The sequence below is a fragment of the Hemiscyllium ocellatum genome, chromosome 24 (genome assembly GCF_020745735.1).
Source record: "Hemiscyllium ocellatum isolate sHemOce1 chromosome 24, sHemOce1.pat.X.cur, whole genome shotgun sequence".
In the NCBI taxonomy this organism is placed as follows: Eukaryota; Metazoa; Chordata; class Chondrichthyes; order Orectolobiformes; family Hemiscylliidae; genus Hemiscyllium; species Hemiscyllium ocellatum.
This window is the reverse complement of record NC_083424.1, coordinates 35,612,849-35,632,727: the sequence shown is the minus strand read 5'-3', so window position 1 is coordinate 35,632,727 and position 19,879 is coordinate 35,612,849. Positions and strand designations below refer to the sequence as shown.

Sequence of the window (19,879 nt, the reverse complement as noted above, 5' to 3'; positions counted from 1 at the left end):
CCACTCCTGGATGTGGCACATACCTCCCGATGTGCATACACAGGACTTTACACAGGCTGTGCTTGCTGATTTTTCCATGGCGTGGGAGAGTCCAGAACTAGAGGGCATGGGTTCATAGTGAGAGAGGAAAAATTTAAAAGGGACTCAGAGGCAACTTTTTCTCAGAGTGTTCTGTGTATGGAATGAGTTCCAGAGGAAGTGGTGGAGGCTGATACAATTACAACATTTAAAAGGCATATGGATGGGTGTATGAATAGGAAGGGTTAAGAGGGATATAGGCCAAGTGCTGGCAAATGGCTCTCGAATCTGGTCACCGTGGATGGGTTGGAGCAGCGGGTCTGTTTCCAAGCAGTACAGCTATATGACTATGATCCTGTCATCTGAGGTGCCTTATGCAATGTCAGATGATCCATCCAATTTCATACCATTCTTTACACCTAGTGGTCATTGATAGAATTGTGTGGCTTGCTACATCTTTTTAGAGGGCAGTTAAGAATGGGTTTGAAGTAACGTAGATCAGACTAAGTAAAGATATTAATGACCTTCCCTGAAGGATATTAGTGAAAAGAGTGTTTTTTTACACAAATTGACAATAGGTTTACGGTCACCATTTGACTTCTTTAAAATTCTAGATTTTTACTGAAGTTGAACTCCATAGTTCAAGGCCACAGTGGGATTGCTAGTATAGCACCTTTATCATTAGTCCTTGCCCCATTCTCCTTGGAATAGTGAAAGCCAACAGGTGATGTAAGTTATTTTCAAGATCGTTAGAGATTTTGATATGGGTAAGTTGATGAAAAATATTGTCGTTTTTTTTCACTAAATCAAAAGGATCTGGATGTCTCTCCCTGGAAGGGTGCTGAAAGCTGTCTCCGTAAAGAATTTGACAAGAGATTTGGATAGTATTTGAGGATGAGGAGCTTTCAGAGTTGCAAATAAAAAGTGGTCATGTGAGACTAAACACCACTGTTCCTTTTCAAAAGTCAGCACAGGTGTGACGACCATTTGACATCCTCCTGGTCCACAGGTATTTTGTGATTCCAGGATTGGAGGTCTTATGTAGAACTTTCTGTACATAGATCCTCAGAGTATTGGATAAATTGCAAAAATGTTAAATCCTATTAGTCATTCCAGCCCCTGAGTTTAATTCCAGCTGTTGACAACAGTGTTGCCTAATTCTGAACTTCCCAGTGTTCTTGTTTCAATCGTGTGTTGTTCACCAAAGTTCTGTATTAAGGTGATTTCCTTGTGATTCAAGACTTGATTCCAAATCTTGTAGTTGAATTGTTAAGATTATGCCTTAATTCCATTGATGGAAAAGGAGTGTTTGTACTGTACTATGCTGACACCAAACAGTTTTGAGAGCACAGCTGTTTTATCTGCTAGGTTTGCACTTGGGGAGGTTACCCAATTAGTGTAGAAATGTGTTGAATTAAATAAACACTTCAAAGACAGCAATTTGTAACTTAATCGCTGTTTACGCTTTTCACAAAAACTTATTTTACAAATGATAACCAACTGTAATTGACAAATACATTTTATTCTTAGTTCAAAAAAAGTTAAGTCTTTTACTTCTGTTCTTCTGCAGAAAGCCTTCAATGCTCTTTGCCACAGCACTCATTTGTACGGTCGACGATTAGTACTGGAATGGGCAGACTCTGAAGATACAGTGGAGACATTACGCAGAAAGACAGCTGAACATTACCACGGTAAATTGTTTTTGAATTCTAAAATCATGTTTTAACTAAGGAAGCTTAAGTTTGATTGCATTATGGAATCTAGGGGGCTTAAATAGTCATTCTTTGATTCTGTTTGCAACATCAGAGGTAAATATTAAACTGGGAAGTTTTTCCTTCAGATGTTACCTTTTTTTATCTATTCATGCGATATGGGCATCACTGATTGATTAGATCAGCATTTATTGCCTCTCCCTAGTTGCTGTGAGGGTTAAGAGTCAACCGCAAATTCAAAATATGTAAATTTCCCAAAGAAAACCTTTAATAAATGTATGTATTACTCAGAAGTAGAAACCACCTTGAAGTGTATCAAAGGGAAATGAGTGAAGATCTAAAACTTAGTCTAAAAACTTTTGACACTTCATTTTATTTCAGGTTCATGTTTGTAGATTAGTGATACTAAAGCTCATCACAAAATTAGTTTGTTTGGTTAGGGCATGTATTGTAATAAAATGTAGTATTAGTGATAGCATGTCATATTTTGACTATCACTTTAAGCAAGATTAACTGAGCCTGCAGCAAAAGATTGATCTGATTCAGTAGCTTGAAACCTTTTAGAATATATAGTTTTCTTTGCATTTGTTTCTTTTTGATTTGATTACATTTGCCTCACTCTAATCTGGTGTGAATCCTACCCAGCATACTGTAATCTGTCAGATGGCCAAATTAATGCAAGTATTTTTCAGCTGCATATATTGAGACATAGGAGTATGATTGGCACCGGCAGCCCTTGATTCTATTCCACTGTCCAACAGGATAATGCCTGTTGCAGTCTTAATTCAACCTTGAATATAATCAGTGACCCAGCCTCCCCTGCTGACTTTGAAAGATAATTCCAAATGCTAACAACTCTCTTAGAGAATAAATTCCTCTACATCTCTGTCTTAAAATGGGAGATCCTTGACTTTGAAATTGTATCAAATAGTTTTGGATTTCCCCATGAGAATTTCATCGAAGCTTCCATTCTGTTGACCTCCCTCAGGATCTTGTACGTTTTAAATAAAAGGGAGCTTGAGAGTGGGTGAACAAAGGCATGAGAAAGCAAGAAACATAATGAGAAATCAGGGAGGGGGGCAGCAAGAGAGTGAATCATTGGGGTAGAGAGTGAAACATTCAGAGACAACATACCAGGGAATTTGAGGAATAGATGGGAAATTTGAATGAACTAGAGAGTGTGTGAGAGAGCGAGAGAGAGAGAGAGAGACAGATTGAGAAAAAGAAATAGAAAATTAACCAGAGATTGAGGGAGTACAAGAGTGCGGGGATGAAAGAAATTGAACCAGGGCAAGTGATTTCAAGAGAAACAGAGTGACTGAGCAGAGAATGATAGAGAGGAAGAGAGATGTTAAATCATGGAATTAGAGACATGTGTGAGAACTGAAAGAGAGCATGAAGGAGCAAATGACCCATGGAATGACAGAGAGAATGAACAAAGCAACCAGATGTGAGAGAGAAAGAACAAAGCAGAGATGGAGCGAACACAAACTCCCCATGAGTTTGAATGAGAGAGAGAGTTAGAATGAAACAGAAGTGACAGGGAGAATGAACTACAAAAAGCTATAGAGAAAACTATAGAGAGTAAGAAAAGGGAAGAGCTAGAATGTTTTGAAACAGCCGGTGAGGTCTTTGAGATAGGCAGACAGTATCATTGAGAGAATTTGGTGTGCAGATAGACTAACGGCCCTATGTGGCTCTCCGGAGTAGTGCAGCAAGAACAAGGACGTCCAGAAGCAGACAGACCAGCAGCAGAACTGCTCCAAGAACACTGAAGTGTGAGGTCACAAGAGAGCCGGTAGATAATTGGTAGGTATTTTTCTCTAGCCTTTTGGATATTGATTTTAATTTAACACTGTAAATACACCTTAAAACCTTTAAAAGATAACTAACATTCTGGAATGACAAAACTGGATTTCTTCACTTCTGTTATATTTGTCCGGCCTGTAGACAGGACATGTCCAGTGAAGGTGATGCTGGTGTCTGGGATGTTGTCATGATTCCATGAGTATGACTGTTGCTGGTCCATGAGAAAGCTTTCCCTGTTTTGGCACTAGTCCCCCAAATATTAGTAAGGAGGACTTCACAGGATCAACTGGACTGTTTCTACCATTGTCTTTTCTGGCGCTGGGTCCTTGCCACTTGGTCCATTCAGTTTCATTTGCTTGTTGATTCGAAGCAAATAATACAACTGGTTGCTTGGTAGGCCATTTTGGAGGGCTTTTGGAAGTCAACCACGTTGCTGTGGATCTGAGGTCAGACCTGGCGAGGGTGGCAGATTTCCTTCTCTGAAGCATATTAGTAAACCAGATGGCTTTTTATGGCCTTTGACGATGGTTTCATGGTGACCTATAGATTCTTAATTCAAGGCTTTTTCCTATTAAATTCAAATTCCACCATCTGCAATGGCGAGATTTGAACCTGACCATTCCCTAGAATATTAACTGAGTTTCTCGTTTCATAGGCTAGCAATAATGCCAACAGGCCATTGGCCTTCTCCTATGACTGTTTGTTTTTTTTAGATTACTTAGTGTGGAAATAGGCCCTTTGGCCCAATAAGTCCACACCTACCCGCTGAAGCGCAATCCACCCAGATCCATTTCCCTACATTTACCCCTTCACCTAACACTATGGGCAATTTACCATGGCCAATTCACCTAACCTGCACATTTTTGGGATTGTGGGAGGAAACCGGAGCACCCGGAGGAAACCCACGCAGACACTGGGCGAATGTGCAAACTCCATAGTGATCATCGCCTGAGGCAGGAATTGAACCCGGGTCTCTGGCGCTGTGAGGCAGCAGTGCTAACCACTCTGCCACCGTGCCGCCCATATTTTTGTTGAAAATTTGGTATGCCATGAACTAGAGCACACCTGTGCTGCATATCATACTCAATGCTGTCAGTCTTCAGCTCACTCTTAAGTGTTTGTGTACTATGTGATATGCTTGCTGGTTTTATGAATTCACTAGAAAGTTGAGAAGCTATTGTAAGGTACATTAGCATGTATTATTCTTCATGTTCTCAAGGTTAGTTCCCAGATAAAAAAAAACGCTTACTAATTCAAGACTGGATCTCAGTTAAGTAGTCTGACACCACAGATTCACAGATGAGGGTTCAACTGAGTTGATGAAGGTATAGAGTTGGGTGACGTCAATAGGACCTACTCCCTTTCTGGATAATTGTTCCATGAAGCAACAAGGATGAAGTAGAGGAGGGGTCAATGAATAGATTCTTTGGTACGTCAGAGATAAGAGTGAAAAATTCCAATATTCAAATTTTGTTTGAAATACCATTGGGTGTAAGATCAGAGAACTAGCTCAAAAGTCAAGACAGGATGTATAGTTCCTGCAAGGTAGGTGCAATCTTCAAATGCCACCAAGTTGATCATCTACCTGAAATATCTATAATTTTCAGTGCTTGAGATCAACATTGGAGTCGGGTGCTGACTGTCCAATGTGACTCAGGCTAGATTCAGCCTAATACAGATTGACCCTTGCTTCCCTTCTGCTCTATTCTTGTTCCTTTCAGTAATGCAATCAGTCAGTTCACCACTCAGCTGATAATCATGATTGAGCATTTGTACCCAAAGAAGAACCTGACCAAGTTAATTTGGACTGTTTATTCAAAAAATGCAGTTATACAAAGTTGGGGGTCCTTCATATCCGGCGCCAACTATGAAGTGGAAGGGGGGAGGTGGGGGAGGAGGCTATGTAAGAATAAACTGCAGGCAAGAAAGAAAAGTATTGACTTAAGACCTATCACAGAAAAAGAAGTGAAATGCTGAAAATCAATTCAAAGTTTGAAATGTTTTCAGGCTAACAATACATATTTAAAAATGGGATTGCTTAGTGATATATTTATCTTGATTTAAAACAAAATAATTGGAATCACAGAAATTATATTTGCCAAGTATTAAATGTTGAAATTGCAACTTTTAAAGTGATTATATTTGTATGAGTTACTAGCTAATCTATATTTTGTCAACTTAGTAGATTTAAGTTGTTGCTGCTCCAGAGTTGGACTGCAGCATGAGATTTGCACGGGTTTTAATTATGTGAAGACTAATTAATCTGTGGATACATAGATCAATGTTGCCATCATTTGAGAACATGGATACTAAATTAGTTTGTTTTCCAATCCAAAAACGTTTTCCCGGGATTCTATTCTATCATTCTGACACTTAACAAATCACATCTCGTGTAACCTGAGATAAACACAATCTTGCTTCATGTTTGTTTGGGACCCTTTGACCCCTGTCTAAGAGTCTCACCTTGTTGCGAAGTTACTAAACTCTCTTTGATTATTTTCCAGTGATCAAGGTCGTGCTATTAGGGAGCATGCTTTCACGATTACTGGGAACATTAATTCCATGATCACTGCTAGCAGTTGTAAGCTTCACACCTCTGCCAGCTCTCTCACTGCTTTAGCACTGAAAATAATTCTTGCTGTCATGCTTTCTCTTTTTAGGCATACTCATTTTTAGATTTTGCTTTTCCTTATGACTGCCTTTTAATGATTTTTGATTTGAAGATTTCTGCATTCACCAGAGTGGATTTCCTGTAGATTTTAATGAAGTATCAGCATTTTCTTGCCACAATAGCCCATTATACTAGGATCAATCTAGAAACTAAGGATAACTTTTTTTTTCTCCATTTCCTGTGATGTCCTGAAACTCTCCCCTGGATTGCATGTAACAACTAAGGTATTTGTGAATTTCTTTGCCATCAATATGGAAACTACCTACTGAGTTGCTACTGTTGCTTCCTATATTTCACCTTGCCCACAAAACCAAACATCCATTCCAGCCACCAAACCACTTGAACCACATCATCCAATTTTTAACTCTTCTCTAGATTATAAAAATGACCTTTTATCCATTGACCGTTCTGATTAAATTTCCAACTACCTAACTTCACTTCTGGTCACATGCAAGTTGACAGTAAGTAATTCCGTCTCTGAGGTACTGACTTTTTCCCTTTTAAAACTATTATTTTTAAAGAAGCTATTCTATAAAGAAGCCTGACCTTCCAAACTACCACCCCATTGTCAGTCCTCTTCTCTGAAATGCCTGAACTCACTGCTGTTTGCTTACATCTCCTCCACACTGAATTTTTCCAATTAAGAGCTCCATGCTACAGTCCTAAAGTGGTCTTAATTAAACCCCTGAAGTGCACAGACTGTAAATATGAAGTGTTGCATTCATTCTTGACTGCCCAGCAGCCTTTGAAATAGTTAACTATGCCAACGGTTTATTCCATGAATCCAGCCTGCGGATACTGCATTCTAATCATACATATTGCTTCATTCTAATCATACATATTTAAGAATACATGGAGATGTAGATTGAAGTTTCCGTTGTTTTTCACTATTATTTCTGACCTGAAACTGGGACCCCTGGGTTTTGGACCTCCCCAGTGTTCGTTCCTGTGTTCACTCAATCTCTTCCTATTAGAATTTTGTAGGTTTCGAAGACATCCCCTTCATTCTCCTAAATTTCAATGAATATAGTCCTAACTGATTCACCGTCTTTTCCCGCATCAGTCTGACCACTTCAGGAATCAGTAATTTTTATTTTTGATTAACGTAGAAAAAAAGGGGTGCTTGTCTTGGAATTTACACAAAAAAAAGTTGTGGGTGAATTTGCACAGAATCTCACGTGAGGAGGCAGAACTCTGAGAGGCCAGTTATTAGAAAACAACATTTGTATAATGTTGCTTGGCGGAATGAGTCAGAGGATATCATCAAACTCTGGATTGGTCAGATCATGCTTTCAATCTGGTGTCCAGTTTTAGTCATCAAGACACTAAAAACAGCAAAGCCATGTAGACTTTGTTAAACAAAAGAGCCAAATGATGAATCTATAGCCTTTGGGAAAAGCACTGAGATACATTGGCTGATCCTCCTTAATGAAGTGAGACTTATGAAGGTAATTTTATGTAAATCTTGACTGTTAAGTACAGGAAACACAAATGTTTAAAGCAAAAAAATTAAATTTAGTTTGATATTAACATGATATTTATCACAAATTGGTGAACACTGTGAATTTTGGAATGGTGGAAAAAGATTGAGTCATTTAATAGACGCTTAGCTATTGTAATGTGGAAAAGTGAATGGGGAGCATTAACTTGTGATTGTCTAACATTTGCATGATTCTTGATGATTTATGGAAGTCATAGTGATCAAAATAATATTTCACAAAAACTTATTCAGCTAACTTGTATTTTTCTTCTGTCCTTTATGTGACTTAACTATTTATTCACAATTTTATGGTTTCATAGAACAGGGAATCAATGTTTTCCTTGAGGAAACTTCTTCAAGGTAGAGCTGAATTATTATTGACTTGTTCTCATGGTGTGCTGCCAGCATTTCAGTTCATTGCTGCCAACAGGCAATGGTGGTCTCTTTCCAGGCTTAATCTGGAAATGATTGTTGTGGCTGCTTTGCTAGCCACACTAAAAGCATTATCGCATAGTATACAAATTTTATGAAATCAGGCAATGAAGGTTAAGTGGAAATGGGATGGAGAAAGTTAAGAGTGCATGAGAAGAAAAGACTCTACCAATTTGTTTAGGAAATAAAATACGTTTTCCCCTTTGCAATAAATTCATCATTGTTTGCTAATGCTATGAATAACAATACAGCCCACTTCCATTGCTACTATATAATACATTCCTCAAGGCAGTACTGTCTACTGTATTCACAGATTCAAAGAGTTTGTAAGCATATTAAAGTGAATTGACATTTGAAAATAACTGATGCTGTAGGTAATCTTTACTGAGAATTAGAGTCACAGAGATGTACAGCATGCAAACAGACCCTTCGGTCTAACCCGTCCATGCCGACCAGATATCCCAACCCAATCTAGTCCCACCTGCCAGCACCCGGCCCATATTCCTCCAAACCCTTCCTATTCATATACCCATCCAAATGTCTCTTAAATGTTGCAATTGTACCAGCCTCCACCATTTTCTCTGGCAGCCATCCTCTGTGTGAAAAAGTTGCCCCTTAGGTCTCTTTTATATCTTTCGCCTCTCACCCTAAACCTATGCCCTCTAGTTCTGGACTCCCCGACCCCAGGGAAAAGACTTTGCCTATTTATCCTATCCATGCCCCTCATAATTTTGTAAACCTCTATAAGATCACCCCTCAGCCTCCGATGCTCCATGGAAAACAGGCCCAGCCTGTTCAGCCGCTTTCTGTAGCTCAGATCCTCTAACCCTGGCAACATCCTTGTAAAGCTTTTCTGAACCCTTTAATTAATAATACTCATTAACAGTTCCATATGTTAACCATATATCCTTTAGAATCATGGAATCTCTACAGTGTGGAAGGAGGTCATTTGGCCTGTCAAGTCCGCACCAACCTTCCAAAGAGCATCCCACCCAAATCCAAGCCCCATCATATCCCCGTAATCACACATTTACCATGGACACTCCACCTAGCTAACACATTCCTGAACACTACAGCATGGTCAGTCCACCTAACCTGCCCAATTTTGGACTGTGGGAGGAAATCTGAACACCACACTGGCATGGGAAGAACATGCAAACTCAAACATTCAGCCAAGGCTGAAATCGAATTCTAGTCCCTCGTGCTGTGATGCAGCAGTGCTAACCATTGAGCCACTGTGTCCACCCTTAAGTCTATTAACAGTCTTGCGTATGGCACATTTCCTTTTCTGACATTGTGGGCTAAACCTTACAATGTTTTGACAAACTCATTTGTGTCACATTTCATGGAGGATGTGTCTTCCACAGAATATGAAAACTGGCTTGGCAACATCCCAAACCTGCCTCATTATCTACCTAATTCAATCCTACAGTGCTCCTCTTGTCTAATGCTAGCCCAATTTCCCACTCGTAACTGGGAGAACCCACTACTTCCAGAATATATGGAATAGCTTATCATCCTTGACACTGGCACCGTCTTTAAAAGGCCATTATGTACTGGTAAAGTACTATTAGTCATTGCAGATAAAGGGATAATGGCACTCCATTTTATGGACAGGAACCTGCAGTTCCGCTAAATGGGCTAATGCAGAGGAGGGATATCCTCTTTCAACAAAGAATCCTTGCAGTAGCATATCAGTGTTAGTGCTAGAGTGCTCCAAAGTGCAGCACTGAATTGCCAGAACACAAAGTGAGTGTATCGGAGATGTGCCATGTGGGTGCAGGGAGGCTGGCATGTGTCAGATGCCAGTGTTTGTGGACATCTGGTGCACATGGCTGCTACCTTAGAGCATGCCCTGAGCTGTTATTGCCTGGTGTTTAGTGACAATCCAGAGGAGTAAGTGGTGACTTTCAGGAGTTTTGTGTCAATAATTCATGATATCTAGTTTCTATCCAGCAGTGGTAGGATGGAAACCTGCATACTAATGAATCAAAAAATCGGTAGTGATGAGCAGTAGTTCCTGTTATTCGGCTTCTCACTGCTCACTATTGAGATTCTTTTCTTGACATCCAGAACTCTTGGAAATTGTGGTATGTTTCTTGTGACATTGATAAAGGTCTTGCTGACTTCTCTCACAATTCTCCCAGATTTCTCACTATGGTCCCATCATCCAGGCTCTGAGACTGTTTTGTTAGTTTGGAAACCAAAGCTATCATTCAGAATGGAGTCATGGTTAAAAGAAAAACCTAGACTAGTCAGAAATGAATGATGATTGTCAGTTTTTACAACTTGAAAGTCATTGCTGTCCACTAAGGAAAAGTACACGATCTTGTGGTAAGTATATTAGTGGGTGAAGCAACTTCCATTCACTGAGTTACTTTTTTAAATTCAGTCATGGAATGAAGGCATTGCTGCTTAGGCCAGTATTTATTGCCCATCCCAGAGAACAGTTGAGAGTCAACTACATTGCTGTGGGTCTGGAGTCACATGTCATCTAGACCAGGTAAGGATGGCAGTTTCCTTCCATAGAGGCATTAATGTATCATGTGGGTTTTTCCAACAATCATCCAATAGCTTCATGGTCATTTTTAGACTCTGGATTCCAGGTTTTATTTTCTTGGATCCCCAGAACATTACCTGGGTCTCTGGATTTACAGTCCTGCAATAATACCACTAGGCCACTGCTTCTCCCTTATGTACTTGAATTTTCCAGACTGTGACATGATGTTAGTTGAGGAAGGAATATCCTGATTATCAAGCAGTCTGCTGCCACTGTTAAGCTGGTTCATGAGGAAAGTCAGTTGGTGAGGAAGACAGTTGCTATCCATAAACCATAACTAATCATAAATCTCAAATCTCATAAGAGAAGGAATTGGATTAGAAATTAACATAATATAATTTCCATGACACAGACTTACAGTTTGTATTTATCTTTTTTTCTTGTATATACGTTTGTTATAAAAATTGTGTTCTGTAGTACCTAGGTAATTTGATTGTAAATTGAAGTTCAAATGTTTGCAAGAAAGGAGGCTCGCCTTGCTGTCATGGGAAAGCATATGTGATGCGCTTATAGATGTTTTTAATCAACCTATTAAGATGCGTTGGAGCAGGTGGGATTTGAACCTTGGCCTTCTGGCCAAGGTGTAGCAACATAACATCTCCAGCACAAAAGCTGTAAGGTGCATTTTATCATTGTCCACCCTGTAGCTGAAAAAGCTTTGGAAAATGTAGCTTTTCTGTACTTTTACTTTAAACTCATTCAGAAAAATTGTTTCATTTGTGAAGTCCCTCACAGAATTCAAATCAGGGCAGTGAGCTTGAGTATGAATGCAGATGGATGAAGAACAAGATGTTATTTGGAAGGTTCAGGATAATTTGCTAACAGTTCTTGGGTTTCTGAGAGCTCGGACTTTAAATGTTTGTGTTTTAGAACTATACAACAGACTGACGCATTAAATGTGCATTTTCTGAAAGAAATATTAAAATGAATGGCAAGTTTTAAGTTTCCCACAGTTTTTCTCTTGTTTTTCAAAAGGTTGCAATAATTCATACTTTTACTAAATGTGGAGAAGAACCTTTGTGAGATTTGATTACAGCCTTAGGTGAGGTATGAGTGCCCGTGTTGGTTAATTTTTTTTCTCATTGGTTTAAATCTGCATGTGAGATGTCACAGTTCTTAAGGAATTTAAGGGATAGGCAGAATAGTGAAGTTGACTCGGAATGATCGGCCAGGATTTTGTTGCATCAGTTGGAATCGGTTCGGTCTTCTGCTCCTTTGTTTTTAAAACATACATATAATGTGTAGGTGTCCAGGTTAAGGCACCAGACATTTAGATGCCTGTTAAAAGCAAGTTCAATTTTGTGGTTTTTGTTTAACTTATAGCCCCAATTTTATAAAACTTACTGATTGTACTTATTTTTGTGTGTCAGTGTATTTGGAGGGTGTGTATAATAATTACATTTCAGAGTGGTCGTTGAATTTCGATAAGACTACCAAGATTACATAATCTGAGTTCTCCGTTCAGCCCTAGAAAACAGAATGTTTATATAAGTGTATTGCGCGCACAATCCAGGGATTTCAACCCCTTTGGCAACTATATAATCAGACAGTTGCAGTTTTTGAATACATTTTTTTAATTCCTTCTAAAATGATTAAGTAGCAGTTATTTATTTTCTGAACAAAAATTCTGTTTGATGTGAACACCTCAGGCAAATGTTCTGATTTTATTCATTGCTCCTTTCTACTGTTGCAGTACAAATGATAAACCTGCCTGATAAGTGCTGTAAGTGAGCGTGATTGTCATGGCAAACAGTAGCGAAGCACTGCTGGAGCTACCTCCAGTTATTTTTGGTACAGAGATTCAAATATTGGTATAGCATAGATGGTATTTCAGCATAGTCAACTAAAATAGTTGCCTGTGAATCTTTATTCTATAACTTCTGAAGCAAAGACATGGTAATGCTTGAAGGTGTGACTTTTCTAGGTGCTAAGTTGCAAGATGGTTTATCTCATCTGGCTGTTTTAAAATGTACATGAGCATATTGCATGACATTGACGCCCTGCAACTTTCAATGCAGGTTTAAATCTTTAGGATTGCAAAGGAATAAAGTAGAGAATTGTAAAAGATGTATGAGACCTGATTAATACTACTGTTAAGTATCAGTTGATGAAGAATATTTGTGCTATCATTGAACATGAATTTGAAGCATTTTTGCTTATATTTTTAAAAAGATAACATTTCTTCATTTAGGTTGCAATTATTCACCTTCTCAACAATATGCTGTAAGCACCTAGAGCGGTACCTTAAAGAATAATCATTTTATATTCCAAAATTAATTTTAAAATGAAAATTGTGCATATTTTTGCACTTTTTTCCTCCCCTTGGTGTTTTCACCTGGAAAAAAATGAAACTACATCTTTTGCTTATTAGTATTTTGCAATTCACAGTACCCTGACCAGAGAGAAATGAGTTCTCACTAGGTTATTTTGCCAACAGCAAATCTGATGCACTGTTGATCTGATGATGTGTATTTCTTTCATCTGGAGAACTGTATTAACAGCAATACTTGATGAGGCCCCAAACAGAGAAAATAAAATGCCTTGCCTGCAGGGTTTCAATTGCTTTTTAGTTACAGCCATGTAATCTAAAACACTGTGAAACATGAAGCATTTTTATATTGTTTTTACTCAATTTATAAGCAGTAGCAATTTCAAGTGGTAAAATTGTTTCAATCACTTTCCTGTTTATGACATATATTTATTCAGGAATAGTGAGGTCTTTACAATGATTTCACTCTCTAATGAAATAGATAATATAGTATAATGGGCATTCAGATTAATTATCCTGTAGTTTAGCGGCTGTAACTTGAATTTAAAAAGATAACTGTAGTTCAATAGGTGCAGAATGTAAAAAATCCAAATGCAAAAATGTAAATGATAAATTGCTCAAAGTTTTTCAAAAACCTAAAATTGAAATTTGTACTCTAAGAATGATTATTTATTCAACTCATTTTTCATGTGACTTAAATATTAGTCAGTTCATGTTTTTTTAGTTATAGTTCCTAGTCTGAAATATTATCTGTGCAGTTCTACTTTGGACCCAATCATAATCACATCTGGAATAGTGAGTTTTAGCTTGGACTAAAGATTTTGTTTTTCTTTTAAAAGCTGGAGTCCATCTTTGTCAAGTCTTCTATGCATCCATTCACGATTCTAACTCAAAACACACTTACTGCTCTGAGTACTATTTGTGTTTCGGTGTAGATAATTTCCATAAAGCACGATAACAATATCTGACTGTATTGATTCTGAAATTATTTAAATATTAGCAGGACCTTTTTATGATCTTGCAGCCCATCTCAAAATAAAATCTGCCTTCCATTTCCTGTGAGAAGGTTTCAGTTGAACAAAATGGCCTTTATTATAATTTCTTTTCTGGCATCAGGAAGATGTGAGTGTCAATTTTTGATGTTTTTCTGCTTATTCTGATCAGTGAATTGCCAATTAATTTCCTTTTTCTCCCTACAATCCTTCCCTCTAAGTTACATTTAGTAAGCCTGTAAGAGTTGATGGCCTTGGATCAATGTGTGAATGATATCATGCAAGTAACTCCTCAATATCTGTTGCAAAGAGCTGAAAAATTAGAGGTAATCTTCATAAGGGAATGAAATTAACATGATTAACTTGGAAACTGGTAATGAGAAATGCCTTGATTGTACTCTAACTGTAAGATTAATTTGTGAGATCAATCAGTGATGATGCAATGAGCTGCTTTTTAAATCAGTAGAGAAAGGCAGTTATTTTATTGAAGCTATTATTTACTTTGTGTTTCAAACTAATACGAGGAACCTCAATTATCCGATTATCAATTATTAGAATTTCGGATTATCCGAATAACATCTCACGGTCTCATAAAAACATTATGTCAAAGAGGTAAGTGAATTCAGATTACCTGTACTGAAGAACATGTGAACACATTGGCAAAAACAAAGAAACACAAGCACCTCAAGCAACAGCGACTGGATTTTTTTTAATGTAGGGGTTAGTTAAACAGCCCTTAGTAACAGTAAGTACTTTATTCCTGTCACTTTACTGAACCGCTCATGAAAAAAATGGCAGAGAAAGTAAATACATACGCAAGGCGGTGCTTTTGTCTTTGTATCTCAACACAATTCAGCAGAAGCTGACAAATGCTGTTGTGATCATAGAAGCTGTTCAGGACCTTGCTTAATGCTGGGATTTCACATATTTATGTGATGGTGAAAGTTTAGTCCTTCTGAGTTTAACCTGCAATTTGCAAAATGCAAAGGTTAGTTTGTTTAAACAGCAGACTCCTCCAAATTATAGATTTGAACAAACTGTCCAGTAGAGCACAGCATTAGATCAGTATGGTTTCCCTGGTTTAAGGTCAAATTGATTATCCGAATAATCAACTATCTGAATGAAATACTGCCTTCCCGACTCGTTCGGATAATCGCGGTTCCACTGTAGTTGACTACGTTGTACATATTTTGTATAGTTTCAGCAATGAAAAAGAATGTTTTGTTTTATTTTCCATACATCACTGTTGTTTCTTTTTATTTGTAAAGTTGCAAAGTTTAGCTATAAAATAGAGACCTCCATGCCTTCATATTTATTATTAAAGTATTATTAAAACTCAGCAAAATGCATGACAGCCCTTTTTCTGTCAATCAGCATGTCTCAGTAATTTTCAAGGGCCTTTTTTTCTTCTGATGTCCCATGAATGTGATGCCTCCGATGAACTAAATATAGTTAATTTCATGTAATTTTGAATCTCAGGCAGTCGCAACCCATTGTAGCATACTGCAATCTTTATTGCTAACAGCAGCATCATATGTGACATCTGATCATCTTGAAAACATGGTTGCTCCTCCTGTCCTTTTAAGACTTGCTCCTCTCACCTTAAAAATATGCCCCCTAGTTTTAAACTCCCCTACCTAAGGGAAAAGCCCCTTGCTCTTCACCTTATCTATGATTCTATAAACCTCTATAAGATCATCACTCAACCCCCTACACTCCAGTGAAAAAAGTCCTAACCTATCCAGCCTAGTTTTATAACTCAAAACCTCCAGTCCTGGCAGCATCCTGGTAAAACATGTATATTTATCGCCATTGTATTTGAGACTGGCAACATCTAAATTAATTTCATTTACAATCGTTATGAACAGAGAAAGCCAAATTGATCTCGGTAGTCAGGGCCAATTAGAATCAAATCCAGAATGAGAAGATGTGTTCTAATCATGGCGCCAGAATGTATCATCAGGTTCTCAACCATGTGAGCTTCAAGGACCAAAAGGCATTTCCTTGTACTAAACCATATTTTCAAGATGATCAGGTGTCACATATGATGCTGCTGTTAGCAATAAAGATTGCAGTAATGCTACAATGGGTTGCGACTGCCTGAGGTTCAAAATTACATGAAGTTAACTATATTTGGTTCGTAATTTTGTAACCACCTCACACCAAAACAACATGTTAATTATTTAAATAGTATAACTTGAAAACATAGATGAACAGCTTACCATCACCTTCCTCAAGTGCATTTAATGATGGACAATAAATGTTGGCCTTGCCAGTGACACTCACTTCCCAAAAGGGCAGGAGGAGTTTTGGACTGCAGACAGCTTCCAAAGACCTACTCAGCAGCAGCACAGATACAGACTTGCTCTTCAGTGAAGATGTGAGGTATACATAAGTATCAAATTGAGGAAGAAAAGTAAGTTAAACAGTCTGATGCAAATTAAGTTACTTATTAAAAAAAATGAGTAGATTGTACTTACTTTGATGTATTGTCAAACAACTGATTACAAGGGAGCTGAATCCACACATAATACAAATTAATCTTAAAATCAAGCTGTCAGTGACCTCCATAAAACTTCAACTGTGCAGCACCAAAAGTAAAATGCTGCCCATACTGTGGTTTTCTCCACACTGGGGAGACAAAACAGACTGGGCAACCTCTCTGCAAAACACCCCATGTTTTGTACACAAAAATGACCCTCAGCTTCCTGTTGCTTGTTACTTAACATATCACTGTGTTCCCTGGCCAACATTTCTGTAACAGACTTGCTGCAGTGCTTTAGCAAAACCCATTGCCAAGCTGGAAGAACAGCATTGCATTTTCAGCATGGGGACCCTGCAGCCTTCATTATTCAATATTGAATTCAATACTTTAAGGGTCTGAGCATCTTCTCCTGGGTCCTTAACCCAAACGCCATACACCAGATCTTGTCATCACATGGGCTGCCACCATAAACAATCCATTACCAGCTATTGATTGTCCCAGGCTGATCTTTACCCATTCCTTAGTCTGTCTGCTCTCGCTCTCTCTCTCTCCCCTCTCTCCCCCTCTCTCTCTCTCTCTCTCTCTCTCTCTCTCTCTCCCTCTCTCTCCCCCTCTCCCTCTCCCTCTCCCTACTGCTGGTTGTAAAATTTGATGTTTTGTAAAGTGTGAGATAATCTTTGGTTTTGTTCCTGAATGTGCTATAGATCTTCCATTCTCGGAGGTCAAGAATCAATTTGAAAAAAGAATAGAAATTTTAAATTCAAAATATTGCTTGATGAGGCACTGTATGTCAGTGAACACAGTGGTGATGATTTAATGGAATTTGGTGTAAGTTAAGACAACAAGTAGCAGAATTTTAAGTGAACTCAACTTTATGGAGGGTAGAATATGGGAGACCACCCAGGAGTGCACTGGAATAGTCAAATCTAGAAATAATAAAGGCATGAGGGAGGTTATCAGCAACAGGTGAGATGAGAGACAGGCACACTTGCTGATTTTGTGATTGAGGTCCAAAACCTTTGAGGTCAAAGTTGATATAACAGGTTAGTTTAATCTCAAAGGATGGAATAGGTACCTTTGGAATGAGGAATGGCTTCAGTCTTCCCAGTATTTAAGTCTAGCAAGTTTCTACTTATTTGTTACTGGATGTTGTAAAGCCAGTCTGATAATTTCGCAATAATGCAATTCAAAAGATGTGGTAAGTTGAGCTGGGTGTGCAAGGGACATGTGAAAAGTAATATTGTATTGACAAATTATGTCTCTAAAGTAGTATGAAGGAGACAAATAGGAGGCAAGTCAAAGATAAATCATTAGAACACACCAGAAATTGGAGCAGGAAACAAAGCTGGTGCATGGTTTATAGCTGGGTAGGAATGGAAACACATGAGAGCATCCCATCAGCTAGATAGCAATGAAAAGGTGTTAGTGGTGGATGGAATTAATGAAACAGATACTATGTTTTGAATTGCCTCAGTTTTGTAATTTTATGGCCATCATCACAATCTTGGCTCTTTGTTAAATTTAAAGGGCTATTTTTTCAATACGCCATATCTCCTAACCAGAAGATCAGATACTATGTTTAGGCAGCATGGTGGCTTAGTGGTTAGCACTGCAGCCTCACAGTGCCAGGGACCTGGGTTCAATTCCAGCCTCTGGTGACTATGTGTGTGGAGTTTGCACATTTCCCCCCCATGTCTATGTTGGTTTCTTCCCACAATCCAAAGATGTGCAGATCAGGTGGATTGGCTATGCTAAATTGCCCATAGTGTTAGGTGCAATAGTCAGAGGAAAATGGGTTTGGGTGTGTTACTCTTTCGAGGGTCAGTGTGGAGTCAGTGGGCCAAATGGCCTGTTTCCAAATTAGGGAATCTCATCTACTTGGATTCCAACATTAAAATGTTCTAAATTATATGCCTTAATTATATTGCAAAGTAGTGTATCTACTTAGTGCTTGCCAGTCCAGCAATATTTTCTTTTCCAGAAGGTGTCTCATAATTTTTAGGCAAATTTAGGCCAGTGTATGGAATCTGTTACAAGATAATGATTGTTTTCTGAATATGAAGAGAGTTGCATTTTTGGTGTGTGTGTCCGTGTGGGGTGGCGGGGGGTGTGTGGTCTTCTGCTTTTCTAAAGCAAGACATTTGTGCAACATGTACTGGCTCCAGTGCATTTGCATGAATTCCTTTAATAGTGCATGATAATAATTGGATATGTATTTTAATTGTAAATTTTAGAAAACATTTACTTTGGCCAATGAACCAATCAGTTGCAATTTTATGAAAAGCCACTATGCAAAAGCATATTTGTTTCAATGTGCTGGAACAGGATTGCATCCCCACTTGCAGCTGGAGATTTCCCCATAGATGGTCATTAGTTTAGATCTGATTGAGTAGATAGGGGTGAACTGCACCCACTCTCGAAAGAATCGGGAACGAGAAGCCATGGATTTAAAGTGATTTTCAAAAGAAGCAAATGAAAACTGAAAACAATCTTTTTTACAGAGGGAGATATTAGGGTATGGACTATACTGCCTGGAAACGTGGTGCAGACAGGTACAATTGAGGCTCTCATCATTGTTTTGGATGATTATTTGGATAGAGGTAATGTGCAAGGATATAGGGAAAAACAGGAGATTGGCAATATATAATGATGCTTATTTGAAGAGCTGGTGCATGCACATAAGAGACATAGAGATATACAGCATGGAAACAGACCTTTCGGTCCAACCTGTCCATGCCGACCAGATATCCTAAATTAATCTAGTCCTATTTGCCAGCACATGGCCCATATCCCTTTGAACCTTCCTATTCAAAATGATGGGCCAAATGGCTTCGCCTGCACTGTAACACTTGTGATTGAGAGTTTAAGTTAGTGGTATTGAAATTCAATTTCGGTTAATGACAATTGTACTTTAACTTTGAAAACAGCCTTATTCTTAGTTGTTAGGGAATGTAAGCTAGAATGCCACTCTTCATTGTTTGTTTTGTTATGCCTAAGTGAACTGTGCTGTTTATATCAGAAACTACAGAAAGCTGAGAAATTTCAAAGTGGAAAAGGCTCATTTTGCCTCTCTTCAAAGTTATGCCTAAGATGTATTTTACTAAATGTAAATTGGTGGACTGAGTTTTCTTGCATGTTGTAATATTTGTTTTGCTTGCAGTAACTTAATAACATTTTATCATAAAATGTGGATAGCCCTGCGATTTTAAACAAAAACAAGTTGCTCGTTAATTTTCAATACAGACAGTAATTTCCATGCATATTAGCAGCAGAGATGTTATTGTAATTTCATCTTCCAGTACAAGTTAATTTCTGTAGAAAAATAGTCTACTCTTTGTGATTCAATAATTTGAATCATGCACCATAAATATAACTACAAATTAGAAAATTGGTGCTTAGAGATTTAAATTTCATAGAGAAATTTCTTAAAGATCTAGAAGGATTTCTACAG

The 19,879-nt window shown here is 38.2% G+C and overlaps 1 protein-coding gene across 1 annotated transcript in view; it reads left to right on the top strand.

Moving 5' to 3' along the window:
* Positions 1-19,879, top strand: part of rbm19 (RNA binding motif protein 19) — a 248,632-nt gene that overhangs the window by 109,843 nt on the left and 118,910 nt on the right. Inside the window, exon 23 of the mRNA XM_060843698.1 lies at positions 1,589-1,709. Coding sequence (XP_060699681.1) covers positions 1,589-1,709 — 121 coding nt within the window. The remainder of the gene's footprint in view (positions 1-1,588; positions 1,710-19,879) is intronic.